Source organism: Manihot esculenta, chromosome 9, assembly GCF_001659605.2.
Source record: "Manihot esculenta cultivar AM560-2 chromosome 9, M.esculenta_v8, whole genome shotgun sequence".
In the NCBI taxonomy this organism is placed as follows: Eukaryota; Viridiplantae; Streptophyta; class Magnoliopsida; order Malpighiales; family Euphorbiaceae; genus Manihot; species Manihot esculenta.
The window spans coordinates 34,514,914-34,529,544 of record NC_035169.2 but is presented as its reverse complement, the minus strand read 5'-3'; the positions used below and the strand labels follow the sequence as shown (position 1 = coordinate 34,529,544).

Genomic DNA, 14,631 nt, shown 5'->3' with positions numbered 1-14,631 from the left:
CCATTTTGAATACTTAAACCTGTAAAATCCCATTTGAATCTCATTTTTATAAGCATTTTTTTTGTTCATTTATCAATATTATTATTTCCCATCACCATCATTATTGCCATCTAGCCCCACGTAATCAAACGTTTAGATTATATTGAAAATTAAAATTTTCAGAAAAAAAAGGTCCTTTTAAATATTTATATGGTAGATTTTTTTTTTAATATGCATGAAGCATAATGATCGATTTTAAACGGTAGTAGCTTTCTCTTCTTTTCAATATGAACGTAAATTATCTATAATTTTTTTTTTACCTATTTAAGACATAGAAGTAATAATCATATTACCCCTGATTGCCATACATGTAAAAGAGTAATTTGAGGTTGTGATTAAGTTATTTTGGAATTTATATGATGTAATTAAGTCAAAGCTATTTTCAAATTGATATTTTTCTTGATTGTAGTTCCAATAACAACCCTGTCCATACGTGTGGTTGACGCGCTTTACCTATTATTTGCAATGTAATCTATGCTTTAGAATCCAACAACTTTTGCAAACCTATAATTATCACGAGGACTTATGAATATTTATATAAAATATTATTGAGGTTAATTAAACTACATAAATAATTTCGTGTTTTTTTGAATATTTTATTTTATTTTTTAAAATTAAAATGTTAACAAAGTAAACTTTTAATTTAGAATTGGTTAATTCAACCATGGAACATAATGAAATTTGGAAAAAAAAATGCCACTAAACCATATCCTTTAGAGAAAAAATAAAATTTACAACTGACGTGTGATATATTTATAAAAAAATTTAATATTATATTAAATTTAGATCATATTAATTAAAAGAAAAGTGTTTAAAATCGGAGACATATTATTTTTATTTTAAATTGATATAAAATTTAATATTATATTTTGTAATATATTCGTAATACATATTATTTTAGCATTAAATTATTTTTAAAATTAATAAATCTTAATATTTTAATCTACATTAAACATAGTTTATTTACTATAAAATTAATTAATATATAAAAAAATATATACCATTCGAGACATACGAAAAAAGATATATTTATAGGATTTATAGGATAGAGTGAGTGTAAATAATAATTATATAATTATCTAATTAGATGTTTTTACTTTTAATTCTCTATCTACTACTCAAGAGTGTTTTTTAATTGTATATATTTTTTTTCACTTAATTTTAATATTAAAAACAATATCAATACTAATAAATATTACAATAAGTAGTTCATTTCATAATGCAATAATTTAATGCAGTTTAAAAAAAATTTAATTTTTTTAAAATTTAATATGAACTACCTCAAAATTACGTTTTTAAAGCAATTACCTAAATCCATTTAAAAAAAAAAAGAAGCAATTACCTAAATTACCATTAAAATGGTGATGTAATGACTAATAAGTTGTTTCTTTCTTTCAATTATTTGACTAAAAAGCTTAATGGTCAAAGTCCAGAACTCTAAATTGTTTTTTTCTTTAAAAAGAATTCAAAATCGAATACTGTGACAAATTTTGGAATTCATTGTGATAACTAAATTTATTTATAAATGTCAAATAACATTACCGCTGTATCATCGTTCGACAACTAGTAAAAAGTAAATAAAATTAATAAGGTTGATAAAAAAAAACTATTATTATGTCATTAAAAATCAATTAGTTTCAAATAATAATTTATTAAAATGTTAAATTTAGTTTAAACTAATTTTGAATATTTTTTAATTTCTAATACTAACGTTTACATGTCGAGCTTACAGATACATGTTCCATCACGTGATCAATAGGCCACGTGTCCCTCATATTTAATTTCAACAACTATTCAGGTGTTATTTTACAGAAACACCCTCTCACGCATACAACCCTCTCTCTCTCTCTCTCTCTCTCTCTCTCTCTCGTATCTCTGCATTTTCATAGCTACTCTGCCCATTGAATCGCATCCATCATCAGTTGCATAACAAATTTTCCCTCACTTTCCCTCATTTTCCTCTATTTTCTCTTCCTCCAATCGCCTCCTCTTCTCTAAAGAGAAGGAAACAAGGGAATAGGATGTTTTATTTTTTAAAGATCTAGGGTTGCTTAGCCTTCTGGACCTCCAAATCTGATTTGTCTTAATCCAATATTCTACATGCGTATATTAATTTAAGCACCATAGTTCTATTGAAAAGCGGAAATTTAGAGCTCGTAGTTTTGAATCTAGGTTCAGCAATCTTTAATTTTCCCCTGATTCGATTTGATATAAATTATGGATACGAGTCCTGTTGCTGTTGGCGATGTAGCGATGTTGGACGCAGAGTTGTTGCAGCTGCCGGAGGTGGCTCCCTTGGCATTCAAATCGTACCCAGACTTTGCGCAGAAGCTCTTCGAGCAGTGGCTTGCGCTCCCTGACGCTAACCGGCTGGTACCTTTTTTTTGTTATGAATAGATAATCTTTTCCACACATTGATAACATGGTTTGCCCTGGTGTAGAGTCATCGATTCCTAATTGCACTTGCCATTTCATTACTTTAATGCTTGGTAGAAAGTGTAATTCTTTTTTTGTTTTTTTTAATTCCTAATCTGGTAGTTAATTAGGTAGTCTATGGTGTAGACTAAGTAAGGAGGAATTGAATAAGTAAGGTTAATATCATGAAAGGACTGGAGACATAGGAATGACCTTTGGCTGTGGGAAAGAGATCTTATAGCAATGGATATTTAACTTGGTAAAGGAGTTTTATAATGAGGTATTTAGGCTTTGGAGTTGGAGTGGAAATAATCAATTGTTATTGAAAATTTTCTTCAAATGCAATACTGTTATTATCTCTTATAGTTAGCCTGTGCAGCAGTTGAGGTTCATCAGCAATGGGATTTTTCTTTTCACAATGAAGGAAGTCAGTGAAAAAAAAAAAGAAGTTATTTGCATATGGATCTTCTAACTCGTCATCCCATACCAGACCTCTTATTTCTAATAAACATGTTCATCAAACTTTTATCAGGTTTGACGTCAAAGTGTCGAAGATTGAGAACATGTGGTAGCCTTCCCTTGATTTGGTTATCAATGAATTATAAATTTTTAATAGGCTGCTTTTGGTTCAGAGATACGAGGTAGTCATGAATTCTGTTGATGCTGATGGTCAGCATCAAATGGTGTGATATAGTATTCGGATTGTTACTACAATGGGTTGCCAGGGGCTGGCATATTTGCCTTGCTTGAGCTTCCTCTTTATTCTTTTAACATAGTTACTTACTGTGGCTAGAGTTGTTGGCATGGTGGCAATGACATTTTAGAAGATGTTGATGTGGGGGTATTTCTGAGTTTCAGGACAGAGATTTCATAATGGTAATCAGGGTTTGTGTCAGATTAGTTAGACAATGGTTAAAGGCTTGTCATGTTCACCTTGCTGATACCTCTCTGTTCATTATAATGAGAATTCTTCTTCTTATTCTTTCCTCCTCTTTATTCTTTAACAATAACGACTTACTATGGCTGGCATTGTTAGCGTGGTGGATATTTCCGAATTTCTGCATGAGGTTTTTGTAATGATCAGGCTAGTTTTAAATTGGTTATGCAATGATTAAGGAATTAGTAAGGGTTATATAATCATTATTTCGATATTTTAGTATTTTTCAAACAGTGAAACAATGATCACAATATATTTAGGAAGGAACAATAACAGGAAGAACATAGTTTGTCCCTGTTCGGAATTACCTTGCCACTTTGATATGTTACTATGTACTGCTAACTATGTTGAAACACCTGTGCCTGTCCTTGTCCTGTATCGTGATGCGATGCATTGCAGCAACGTGGCTTAAGTACCCATCTCTTCTTCCTTTTCCAGTTTAGCAGTTATAACTTATAACCCAGATGATTCTTCAAATTTTGGAAGTAATAATCATCATGAGTGGTTCTTCTAGGTTGAATCTTGTATGAATTATGGAAATGCATGTAAAATGTAAATGCATCAAGTTGGCACTATTTCATGCTCATGTTATTGTACTCAATTTTATATTTGTCTATATGCATGTATGTGTATATACTGATAGGTTTACATGAACTAAATTTAGCAAGAAAAGTTAGGAAATATCGATTTTGCTATCTCGAGACTCAAGGAAAAAGTTCAACTATGCTTGAAATTGCTTGCTTGATGTATTTTCTGTGAAGATACTTCGTTATGGTTTTTGTTTCTAGTCTAGAGTTTAACAGAAGCATAGAAGAGGAATCTAGCAGAAAAATGTGACTTTACATTTGAGGAGGAGGATGACGCCTTAACTGGCCCCCCTTGGCTTTTTTTTTTTCACTCTTTTTGCTCCTTGTTTTGATGTTTACTTAATTTTAATGGCTACAAATATGAGGAATGTAGATTAAATTAAATTTATATCCTCTATATTTTTGACATGGATAAAAATGTGTTTTGTCATGGGTTGGCTGTGGACATATAAGTTCTAGATGGCAATGCAATCTATGACGATATTTCTGGAAACAATTGAGAGCTTATTCCAGTAGCATTGCTAGAAGCATTAACTCCCTGGTTCTGTCACCCTAGTCCTTTTTCCTTTTTAGGGGGAGGCTATATCACTCTTTTATTTCTTCCCCCTTGTTTTGAAGCAGTTATGGGAAATTTCTTATAGTGATTGTTTATCTTATTTGTATCCTTTTTGACTAGGTGACATCATTGCTTAATGATGCAAAGGCAGGTGCTCCCTTGAATGTCTCGGGAAACTCTTCTAGTGCAACTGCTACCCCAAGCAGCTCTTTACCTTCCATGTTTCCTGGAGGAAGCACTCCGCCTCTTTCTCCCAGGAGTTCGTCTGGTTCCCCCCGTATAATGAAACAGAGAGCTGGCCCTTCTAATTTGGGTTCTCCTCTAAAAGTGCTTAGTGAGCCTGTGAAGGAGTTGATACCTCAGGTTTGTAAAAATTATTGTTATTATTTTTTAAAGTAATACAATTATGGTGTCCTCTATATTCTTCATTGATTTGCTGTCCTATACTTTGTATGCTAATTTTTTTTTCCTGCTTGACTTAGCTGATATATTTTAACATAAAAACTTGCAAATTCTTGCAGTTTTACTTTAAAAATGGCCGTCCACCTCCAAATGAACTTAAGGAGCAATGTTTGCTTCGGATCAGTCACTTTTTCTATGGTCGCTTAGATGGGCTGCAGTTGCATGGTGAGATATGCATGAAACTTGTCCACCTGTTATTATCTTGAGCTGATATCTTCTTTTGTTGCACTCTTTTGCATGTCCAGAATTCAAATCCGTCACCAAGGAAATCTGCAAGTTGCCTTCATTCTTCTCCACAGCCCTTTTCAGAAAGATTGATGTTAATGGCACCGGTTTTGTGACAAGGTATATGCTTCACTTGTTAGTGGGACATGAATCTGTGGAGGAACAACTCATGTTGTAACTCAACTGATCTTTGATGATTCTCCTGATATTTCATGCTGTAAATTCTTGAGAATCTCTTGCCCAGTTCAGTTGTCATCATATTGGAGTCAATTTATATTTGATACCCGGAGTAACCCCTCTGCCTTTGGAAATGGAAGGTTATTGACAAGTTCCCATTTAGAACTAGGATGTTGTTTACTTCAGTAGCCATATTTTTTAATAGCTAGAGGTGGTGGGTGAGTGTTATGGAAATTGTGTTGTGCCTATAGTGGATGAAAAATTTGTCACCATATTGAGCAATTTAGGAATTTTATGGTTACATACTTTTGAGAACTTCTTCACCAAGTATAAATAAATGAACATAATAAGTTGATCATTGACTGATGTAATTTTCCATATTTGCTTTCTTTTTGTGTCAGTCTCCACAAGCAGTATATTTGATTGATCTACTGAAGTTTGTTTTCACCAAACTGTGTTGTAGGGATGCCTTTGTTAATTATTGGCTAAATGGTAACATGCTGACAATGGATATGGCAACTCAAATTTTTAAAATTCTAAAGCAACCAGATCTTAATTACCTCACTCAGGTGTGTGTCTTTTTTTTGTATATAAGTTTACATATATGCATATGCACAGTATAAATTGTCATGGATGCCTCCTTTTCATATCTAATTGCCAGTTTTGGATGTTATTGTCATATTTTCTGTTTTATTTAATGTTTCAAATGTTCTGAAATTGATAATAGGAAGACTTCAAACCTGTGCTTCGAGAACTACTGGCAACTCATCCAGGGTTAGAGTTCCTACAGAGCACACCAGAGTTTCAGGAAAGATATGGTTTGTGCTCTGATCAGCTTTTGATTGTCCCATTTAATATTATGGACATATTTGATTTTGGTTGCTTCTTGGTTTTATTTGCACACTGACACAAATATATTCAAATGAATGAAGTGCTACTTAAAGCTTTATCTTAGGCGTTCTGCGTCATGGTTCTGGGGAACTACCATGGTAAAGCACCTTAATATAGGTGCATACTGATCTGTGTTCACAGTACTTTTGGTTATTCCATGGACATTGAATGAAAGCCAAATTCTAAATTTGTTCCTAAAGCAATTGAGAAAACTCTCTTGCACCCTTGTTTTTTCATAAAAAAAAAAAAAATTTGATCTCTTATGCTCTTCAATTTCATTTTTGTAATTAATAGGCATTCCCAACTTATCAATAGATGTAGCTTTATTATGAATACTATGCTTTTTATATGATACAGTTCATTTACTTAAATTTTCATTTCTGCAATTTCCCAGCTGAAACTGTAATATACAGAATATTTTACTACATAAATAGATCTGGGAATGGTCATCTTACCCTTAGGGAGCTTAAACGTGGAAACTTGATTGATGCAATGCAGCATGCAGACGAAGAAGAGGACATAAATAAAGTTTTGAGGTTGGTATGCTTTTGAAGATTTGTCATAGCTTCTCTTTAACAAACAACTAGAATGAGTTTAGGTTGAGTTGAGTTGTAAGGAAATTTTCTGGTTTTTAAGACATAAGATTGTAAACTAGCAATAGTTTATAACATTTCCTGAAACGTATGCCTAGAAACATGATTAATTTCTCAGTGATAATACTTTTTGTAATGCATCCTCTGTACAGGTACTTCTCTTATGAACATTTTTATGTGATTTACTGCAAGTTTTGGGAACTGGACACGGACCATGATTTTCTGATCGACAAAGAGAACCTGATCAGATATGGTAACCATGCACTTACCTACCGGATTGTTGATAGAATATTTTCCCAGGTTTGTGTCAGGGAGATTATGCTTATACACTTCAAGTCTGGTCACTTGCTATCTGTAGGGAAAAAAAAATCCTTCTATTCAGCAGTGCTTATCTCAGTCATGCCCTTATCTTGATATTTTGTATTTGATCATAGCTTCATCACTGTTAGTTAAAGGTCAAATATCTGATTGCCTTTAGTTTTCATTCCAGGTTCCTAGAAAGTTTATTAGTAAGGTTGAAGGGAAGATGGGATATGAAGATTTTGTCTACTTCATACTATCAGAGGAGGATAAGTCGGCTGAACCTAGTCTTGAGTACTGGTATATTGACATCTCATATTGTCTAGAGTTATGCGTAGTAAAATTTAACAACTGTTTCATGCACCTATGAAATGTAGGAATATTTTCATCTTATATGTGTTTCATTCATTATATAACTTTCTGAGGTGATCTAATGATGCAGGATGTTAAAGTTAGAATAATAAAGAAGAAAGAAGAAAGAAGAAAATAACATAGGAAGATTTAAGTGGTTTGGCTACGAGAGCCTATATCTAAGGACACAAAACCTCAAAGAGCTACATTTTTATTTAATTGGATTCTGTAACTCATAATACAAAGGCTTGCTTATTAATAATGGAAGATCCAAGACATAAATAAACATAAATTAAGAGGTTCTCCAACTAATAAGAATCTATCAAATCCCCCTAAATAGAAATATGTATATAAGTAGTTATACCTTTTTAGGACTACAAATCCTTCTCTAAATAGGAATAATATTCAATAATGCTCCCCCTTAATCGAGGTAACACTTCCCTTATTTGGAGCATGGAATCTCATCAATTCCAATGCTTCCCTTGAAGAGTATCTACGTTGAAGCCAAAAACTTCTTCACAGCAGCTCCCAACTAGCATCTCATAAGCAAATTTAAAGCCACTTATACAGAGGTGCTTACACAAAGCATCAAAAAGCCAAAAAGAAAAAAGAGAAGAAGAAACAAACCCATTGCATTTCCCTCTCCTAGGCACAATGACCATCTCTCTTCAATGACAATACTAGCAAGGAAATATCAACACAAAGTCCTTTCCAAAAGGCAATGCTGGCAGCAAAATATTATCACAAAATCCCTCTCCAAAGGCAATGCCGGCAAGGTATATCAATACAAAACAATTCAGGTTTGCACAAAACACACAGAATTTAAAGCAGAAACTTAGTGTGAATAGTGTCAATGAACTGTATCTATGAACAGTACCGATGAACAATATCAATAAAACAGTACCCGTGAACAATACCTAAGTCCTAAGAGTGGAAGGCTCTAATACCATGTTAAAGTTAGGATAATAAAGAAGAAAATAATGGGCTACTTTTTTATTTAATTGTATTATGTATCTCATAAGACAAAAACTTGCTTTTTTATAATAGAAGACCGAAGACATATATGGTATGATATCATAAATTTTGGGATTCTCCAACTAGATAGGAATATATATCAATCCCCCTAAATAGGAATAAGTAAACATAAATAATTCCACTATTTAGGAACACAAATCCAACACTAATAGGAATATTTCCATAACACTCACCTTTAATTGGAGCTAACACCCCCCCTATTTGGAGCATAGAATCTCATCGGTTTCAGCATAGGACCATAGCTTTATTTAATTGTATTTTATTTCTCATAATACGAAAGCCTCCCTATGCATAATGGAATATCCAAGATGCATATGGCATGATACCATATATTCAAGGGATTTTCCAACTAAGTATTATTATATGAACATGAAATATTCCACTTATTTAGGAATTCAAATTCTGTACTAAATAGAAATAACTTTTCACAAGACTCCCACTTAAATTGTAATATATAATCGTTACTAATTCCAATATTCCTGTAGATGAAATTTTATACAAAATGCCAAAACTGCATCACAAGTCACGACTGAACAAAAGAACTTTGATATCCAACTTGTTAAAGTACTTCTATTATAACACTACAGTAGATCTAGCAGTCCTTAATACAAAAGCAAACGTAAAAGTACACTGAACTAGACGGTTGTAGCACACTAAGTTGCAAAGCACCCACAAGAATGCACAATAGCCTCAAAAGTACTGTACTAGGTTTAGAAACAACTACACAAAGCAACTCAACACTCCCCAAGGTGACATCATCAAGGAAATACCAACAGAAAACAACTCAATAATTGCATATTCCTCTCCAAAGGCAATGCCAATGAGGAAAAAAGACAAAATAGTAGGTGGACCTCTACCTAAATAGCTCATGGTGTCTCAAATTAAATTTCTAGCAGTAAGGAAAAATTAGAAAATAAATTCTAGTCACTGAGGATAGTGGAGTAGAGATGGGGACTCAATATTGGACCTGGAAACCACTAAAGGAAAGAGCCAAAAAAATATGGAGCTACACATGAATAGTACCTGTGAACGTTATCAATGATCAGTATTTGTGAATAGTAGTGAAGCCCTAATGAATTGAATGCTTTGATACCTTGTTAAAGTTAGAGTAATTAAGAAGAAAATAGTACAAGGAGACTTACGTAGTTTGGCAATGAGAGCCTAAATCCATGGAGACAAAATATCAAAGGGCTACATTTTTATTTAGTTGCATTCTAAATCTCATAATACAAAAGCCTCCTTTTGTTTATAATGAAAGATTCAAGACATGTATCACATGATACCATAAATTAAAGGATTTCCCAACTAAATACAAATATGTAAACATAAGTTACTCTACCTATTTAGGACTATGAATCCTACAGTAAATAGGAATAGCTTTTCATAGCTTTCCATAACATTCCCCCTTAAGTTGGAGTACAAAATCTTAATAATTCCATTCTTATAATTAAAACTTGTCAAATTTAATACTAAATCAATTTTTAGTGTCTATAAACTAATATATGAAAAGGGTGTTTTTCTCAAATCCACAGCTTCTACAACAATGCCAAAATATACCTTAAATAAGTTCCTCTGGTCACTGTTTCCAGTTTGTCCTACTCGCTAAACACGGTTCATAAGTATTATTTTTGTTGTTCCATTATCATGCTGTAGAGCATAACTAATTTATATTGCTCACTGAGGAAGTTATGTTTGCATAAAATTGTGTGCATGACTATTTTGTTTTTAAATAGTTAAGGAGAGTTTGTGTTATCGATTGCATGAATTTTTTAATATCAATTTACATTCTTAGGTTCAAGTGCATAGATTTGGATGGAAATGGAATTTTGACAAGAAATGAAATGCAATTCTTTTATGAAGAGCAGTTGCATCGAATGGAGTGCATGGCCCAAGAGCCTGTGCTGTTTGAAGATATATTGTGCCAGATAATTGACATGATTGGACCGGAGGTTTGCCTTATTCTCTAGTTTTTTGGTTGTTACTCTTGTTTAATGCATTTCAGATAGGGGTGAGCATTCGGTGGGTTCGGTTCAAAACCGAACCGAATAAACTGGAAACCGAAATTTTAGTATTTATCAAAACCGAACCGAACCGATTTTGGTCAGAAACCGAACCGAACCGGTCTGATTCGGTTCGATTCGGTTCGGTTTGATCGGTTTTGATTTTTAATAAATTTTTTATTTTTTACACTTTGTTTTTAATATTTTAAATTTTAATTAAAATATTTTAATGCTAATATGATTTAATTTCTCTATATTATTGAAAATAACATATTATTATCACTAAATCGGTTCGGTTCGATTTTTTTGATTTTTTCTGATCAAAACCGAACCAAACCGAAATAACCCGAACCAAAATTTCAAATTAATTCGGTTCGGTCGGTTTTTTCGGTTTGAACCGAATACTGCTCACCCCTAATTACAGATACTTGTAAGAGCCTGTTGAAGCAAAAGCTTAAACAATGGTGATTGTAAATATGGTTGGCTTTTTTGCTACTGGAACGCATCATATAGAAATGAGTTTTCTTGCAACATCTGGCATAAATTTCAAAGTGTCATTTAAGAGGCTCAGGCACTAAGCAAACTCAATTGCCAACTGTTCCTTGATTTCCAATAAGATAGCAAATACTCTTTTTGTCCCATCATTTTTGTCCACTTTGCTTTTTTACACATTAAGAAATACATTTCTTTTTATTAACTTTTTAATTATACCCATCTTAAATACATTAAAATTTATTAAATACTAAGAGATATTTTGGGAGATTTCTTGGAAATAAGACAAAATTAATTAGGGTTATAATAGTCAATTTATATATTACTATAGTGTAAAAAAAGAAAAGTGGACAATAATTTTGAAACAACCAAAAAATGAAAGATGGGCAAAAATTATGGGACGGAGTACTTATACGTTAGCCATTAGGATCTGATTTCCAGTATTGTACTATTGTTGTTCAAAATGCGTCATTTTGGGAGTAATTCTGGTCTTTACCCTTGGCTCTTTCTTGCATGCAGAATGAGAGCTACATCACATTACATGACCTGAAAGGTTGTAAACTTTCAGGAAGTGTTTTTAATATCCTTTTCAACCTTAATAAGTTTATGGCCTTCGAAAGTCGTGATCCATTTCTGATTCGTCAGGTATTTGCAGCTTAATATGTATTTTTCCCTAAAATTTAATTTAAGGAAGTACTGTAGCAGTTTAGTGATTTGAAGACTTGGTAATTGTGCTTGGTGACATTGTAACAAACAGGAGCGTGAGAATCCAACACTGACAGAGTGGGATCGCTTTGCGCATAGGGAATATATTAGGCTTTCAATGGAGGAAGATGTTGAAGATGCCTCTAATGGAAGTGCAGAAGTCTGGGATGAATCTCTTGAGGCTCCATTTTGAGGTTATTTAGGTAAGTCACTGTGATTCATACAGCGGTTTCATTGGTGGCATGATATTTCACGAGTTTCTGCTGCCCTCTGTTTGTAAGTTACAATTTGGCACTTACCTTATGGGGTGGGGATGTTTTGTGTATTGAGCCAGTTATTTTACTGCCTTACAGATTGTATATGGCGTGTTCCTTTCTTAGAGTAGTGGCTTATATGTGATCAGGGCTTGTCGCTGAAATGTGTTGTTTTTGCTGATTGTTGCCGTATAATGTTGGAAAGGATGGCAATTTTTTCTTTAAGTCTGTACCCTTCACTTTTCAAATGCGTTCTGCCTTAATGAAGACCGCGATGCTTATCTTCATATCTTGTTTGTTATGGTGCTGCATTTGCCTCCATCAAATGAAACGTTTTTCTTTGTTCAAAATTTTCCTTTTACATTGGATCTTGTTTTCTGTGATATATTTCTACTTTATTTATTAGTTTGCTTTTTTGCTGAAGCTTCTGCATCCACAAAATCTTCTATGGAGATCTGAGGCAAGGGAACACTAAACGCAAAGGATCATTCTTTCAATGGCATGTGGCTGCTGTGAACTTTTTAAGGGGAGGTCCAAGCTTGGTAGGGTGGGATTTGGGAATGTATCTTTCCGATTGCCAGCAGAGAAATTATTAAGCGTTTGTTGTGTGAGTATTGATAAAACAATGAGGAACATTACAATGGAAATGCTGGTTCATGATGCTAAAGTTACTGGAAAGAAGAGGTAATTTATCCAGAGGTGAGATTTTGATTGTCCAGGCTGAAGTAGCTCATAACATGTGCATTTTTTATTTATCAATTTGTAAGATATAATTTATTGTCAAGGGCTTTACCCCCTTTTGATTTAGCAGTTGGTTCTTTTGATACTTTTTGCCTATTAGGTAGCATCTTGGGTGTTGGTTAGGCGTTGTTATCAATTTTTTGGATCGCCATATATCTATTACTAGTTTCTTAGGGTCTCCTTCCCCATTTGATGTATACAAAATATTTACCATTTTGTTGTCAATGGAAAACATCTAAGGAAATTTCTATTTCAAAAATTTCAAAGAAGAGTTGGCTATTAGCAAATGCACGGAGTTCGGAAAGTATTTGTACATGAAGTCATTATCATTGGGCTTGGAGTTTAAAAGTATTTGTGTGTAGAAACATGACACATTATGGTTATGGTGAAAAAACTCTAATTAGATTTGCTCATTTTCAATCTACAATCCGGTGCTTGTTTGTAAACATTGGAGTGGGGCTATCTATGGAGTAATCATATGCTACCTCTTGAGGTTTCACGTTAGCACACTAAATGAATGAAATTTCCAAGGTAATTATAGTTTGACGCAAATAAGTATAATTTATTTTATTTTTCAAGTGGTAGATGACATGCATATTTATTTATTACTATTCCGTAAATTATTTTTAAGCATTTTTTTTTATGGTTATTGTCCGGTTCTGTTGGACTTTTAGATGGATGGGGATTTGATTGTCGTGTGATGTCTATGGTTGCATGATGATCAGATTTTTCCCTGATCGTCTGAAATTCCCAAGCCCATAAATTATACCTAAAAATTTAGGAAATGATGCACATAAGATAGATTTATATATTTTTGAAATGACGTGTATATTACACATAAATTTGGGTAATTTACGTCAATGGGTGTTTTCTATAGTTAGTTCTTTACAAAGCTACAATTACTTTGTTACAAAAATGAGATAACATACTTCACATTTTATCTGTGATTTTTATAATATGATACGTACTTTCTTCGTATAATTAATAATTGAATGTTTTTAACTTAACAAAAAGTAAAAACCTTAATTTAAGGAGAAAGCATGTAATAGTTTTTGAAAATTTAATGGATAAATTATATGTAGTAAATTTTATCTGAAAAAACTATAGAAGTAAAATTTTAAATTCCTACCCTAATAAGTTATTCTATTAAGTGTAGAAGATTGCTCATTAATATAGAAAATATTAAAATAGTATAAATATCTTCAATTTTCTATAAAATTTTATAATTTGGAATAAAATTATAGATTTGATTGTAATATGTTATATCCTATTAAATTATAATTTAACTAATATTTTATTTAGTAAAATTACTAAAACACACTTTTTTTAAGCTTTTTTTTTATTAATATGGAAATTTTTCATAATTAAATTTATAGAAAAGAGTATCATGTTACTGAAATATTTTCAAGTGGTAAAATTATATTAATTATCATGTATTCTGTAATATCTTAACCTTTTATAAAATCCTATAATAAATTAAAAATAACAAATTTTAAATATGAAATTTGAGTATAAATTATTTGATGCTATTTATAATTAATAAAAAAATATGTTTTTTTAATGAAGAAACTTCCATTTCTATATTAAATTAATATTTTTTTTTGTAATTAAGTAATTTACAAAACTAGTATCAGTTTATAAAAAATCTCACTTTATGATGATTTATAAAATCATATTAAGTCTATAATATACCTTAATGGTCTTAAAAGAACTAATATAAAATTTGAAAAATGAGGGATTAATTTATTTGATTTTGAAAATATAAAATTAAATAATTGGTTGCTTCAATTTTTTTTTAAATGATGTTATTATTTTTTTTGAAAGCAAAATTATGTTATTATCTTAAAAGTTATTAATTTCCATATGAAATG

The 14,631-nt window shown here is 31.9% G+C and overlaps 1 protein-coding gene across 2 annotated transcripts; it reads left to right on the top strand.

The window, feature by feature from the left end:
- Nucleotides 1–1,855: 1,855 nt before the first annotated feature.
- LOC110622700 (serine/threonine protein phosphatase 2A regulatory subunit B''beta) lies at nucleotides 1,856–13,019 on the top strand. 2 transcript variants are annotated; one of them, XR_006352009.1, is made up of 13 exons: nucleotides 1,856–2,412; nucleotides 4,655–4,897; nucleotides 5,056–5,161; nucleotides 5,242–5,341; nucleotides 5,862–5,967; nucleotides 6,126–6,216; nucleotides 6,684–6,825; nucleotides 7,035–7,182; nucleotides 7,373–7,482; nucleotides 10,361–10,517; nucleotides 11,580–11,705; nucleotides 11,818–12,041; nucleotides 12,444–13,019. XR_006352009.1 is itself a non-coding variant. In XM_021767299.2 (13 exons), the coding sequence occupies exons 1-12, from the start codon at nucleotides 2,257–2,259 to the stop codon at nucleotides 11,956–11,958; spliced, it is 1,626 nt and encodes a 541-aa protein (XP_021622991.1). In that variant the 5' UTR covers nucleotides 1,857–2,256; the 3' UTR covers nucleotides 11,959–11,968; nucleotides 12,444–13,019. The 2 variants fall into 2 exon arrangements, 1 of the variants encoding a protein (XP_021622991.1); XM_021767299.2 differs by having other exon boundaries at nucleotides 1,857–2,412; nucleotides 11,818–11,968.
- The last annotated feature ends 1,612 nt before the right edge of the window (nucleotides 13,020–14,631 follow it).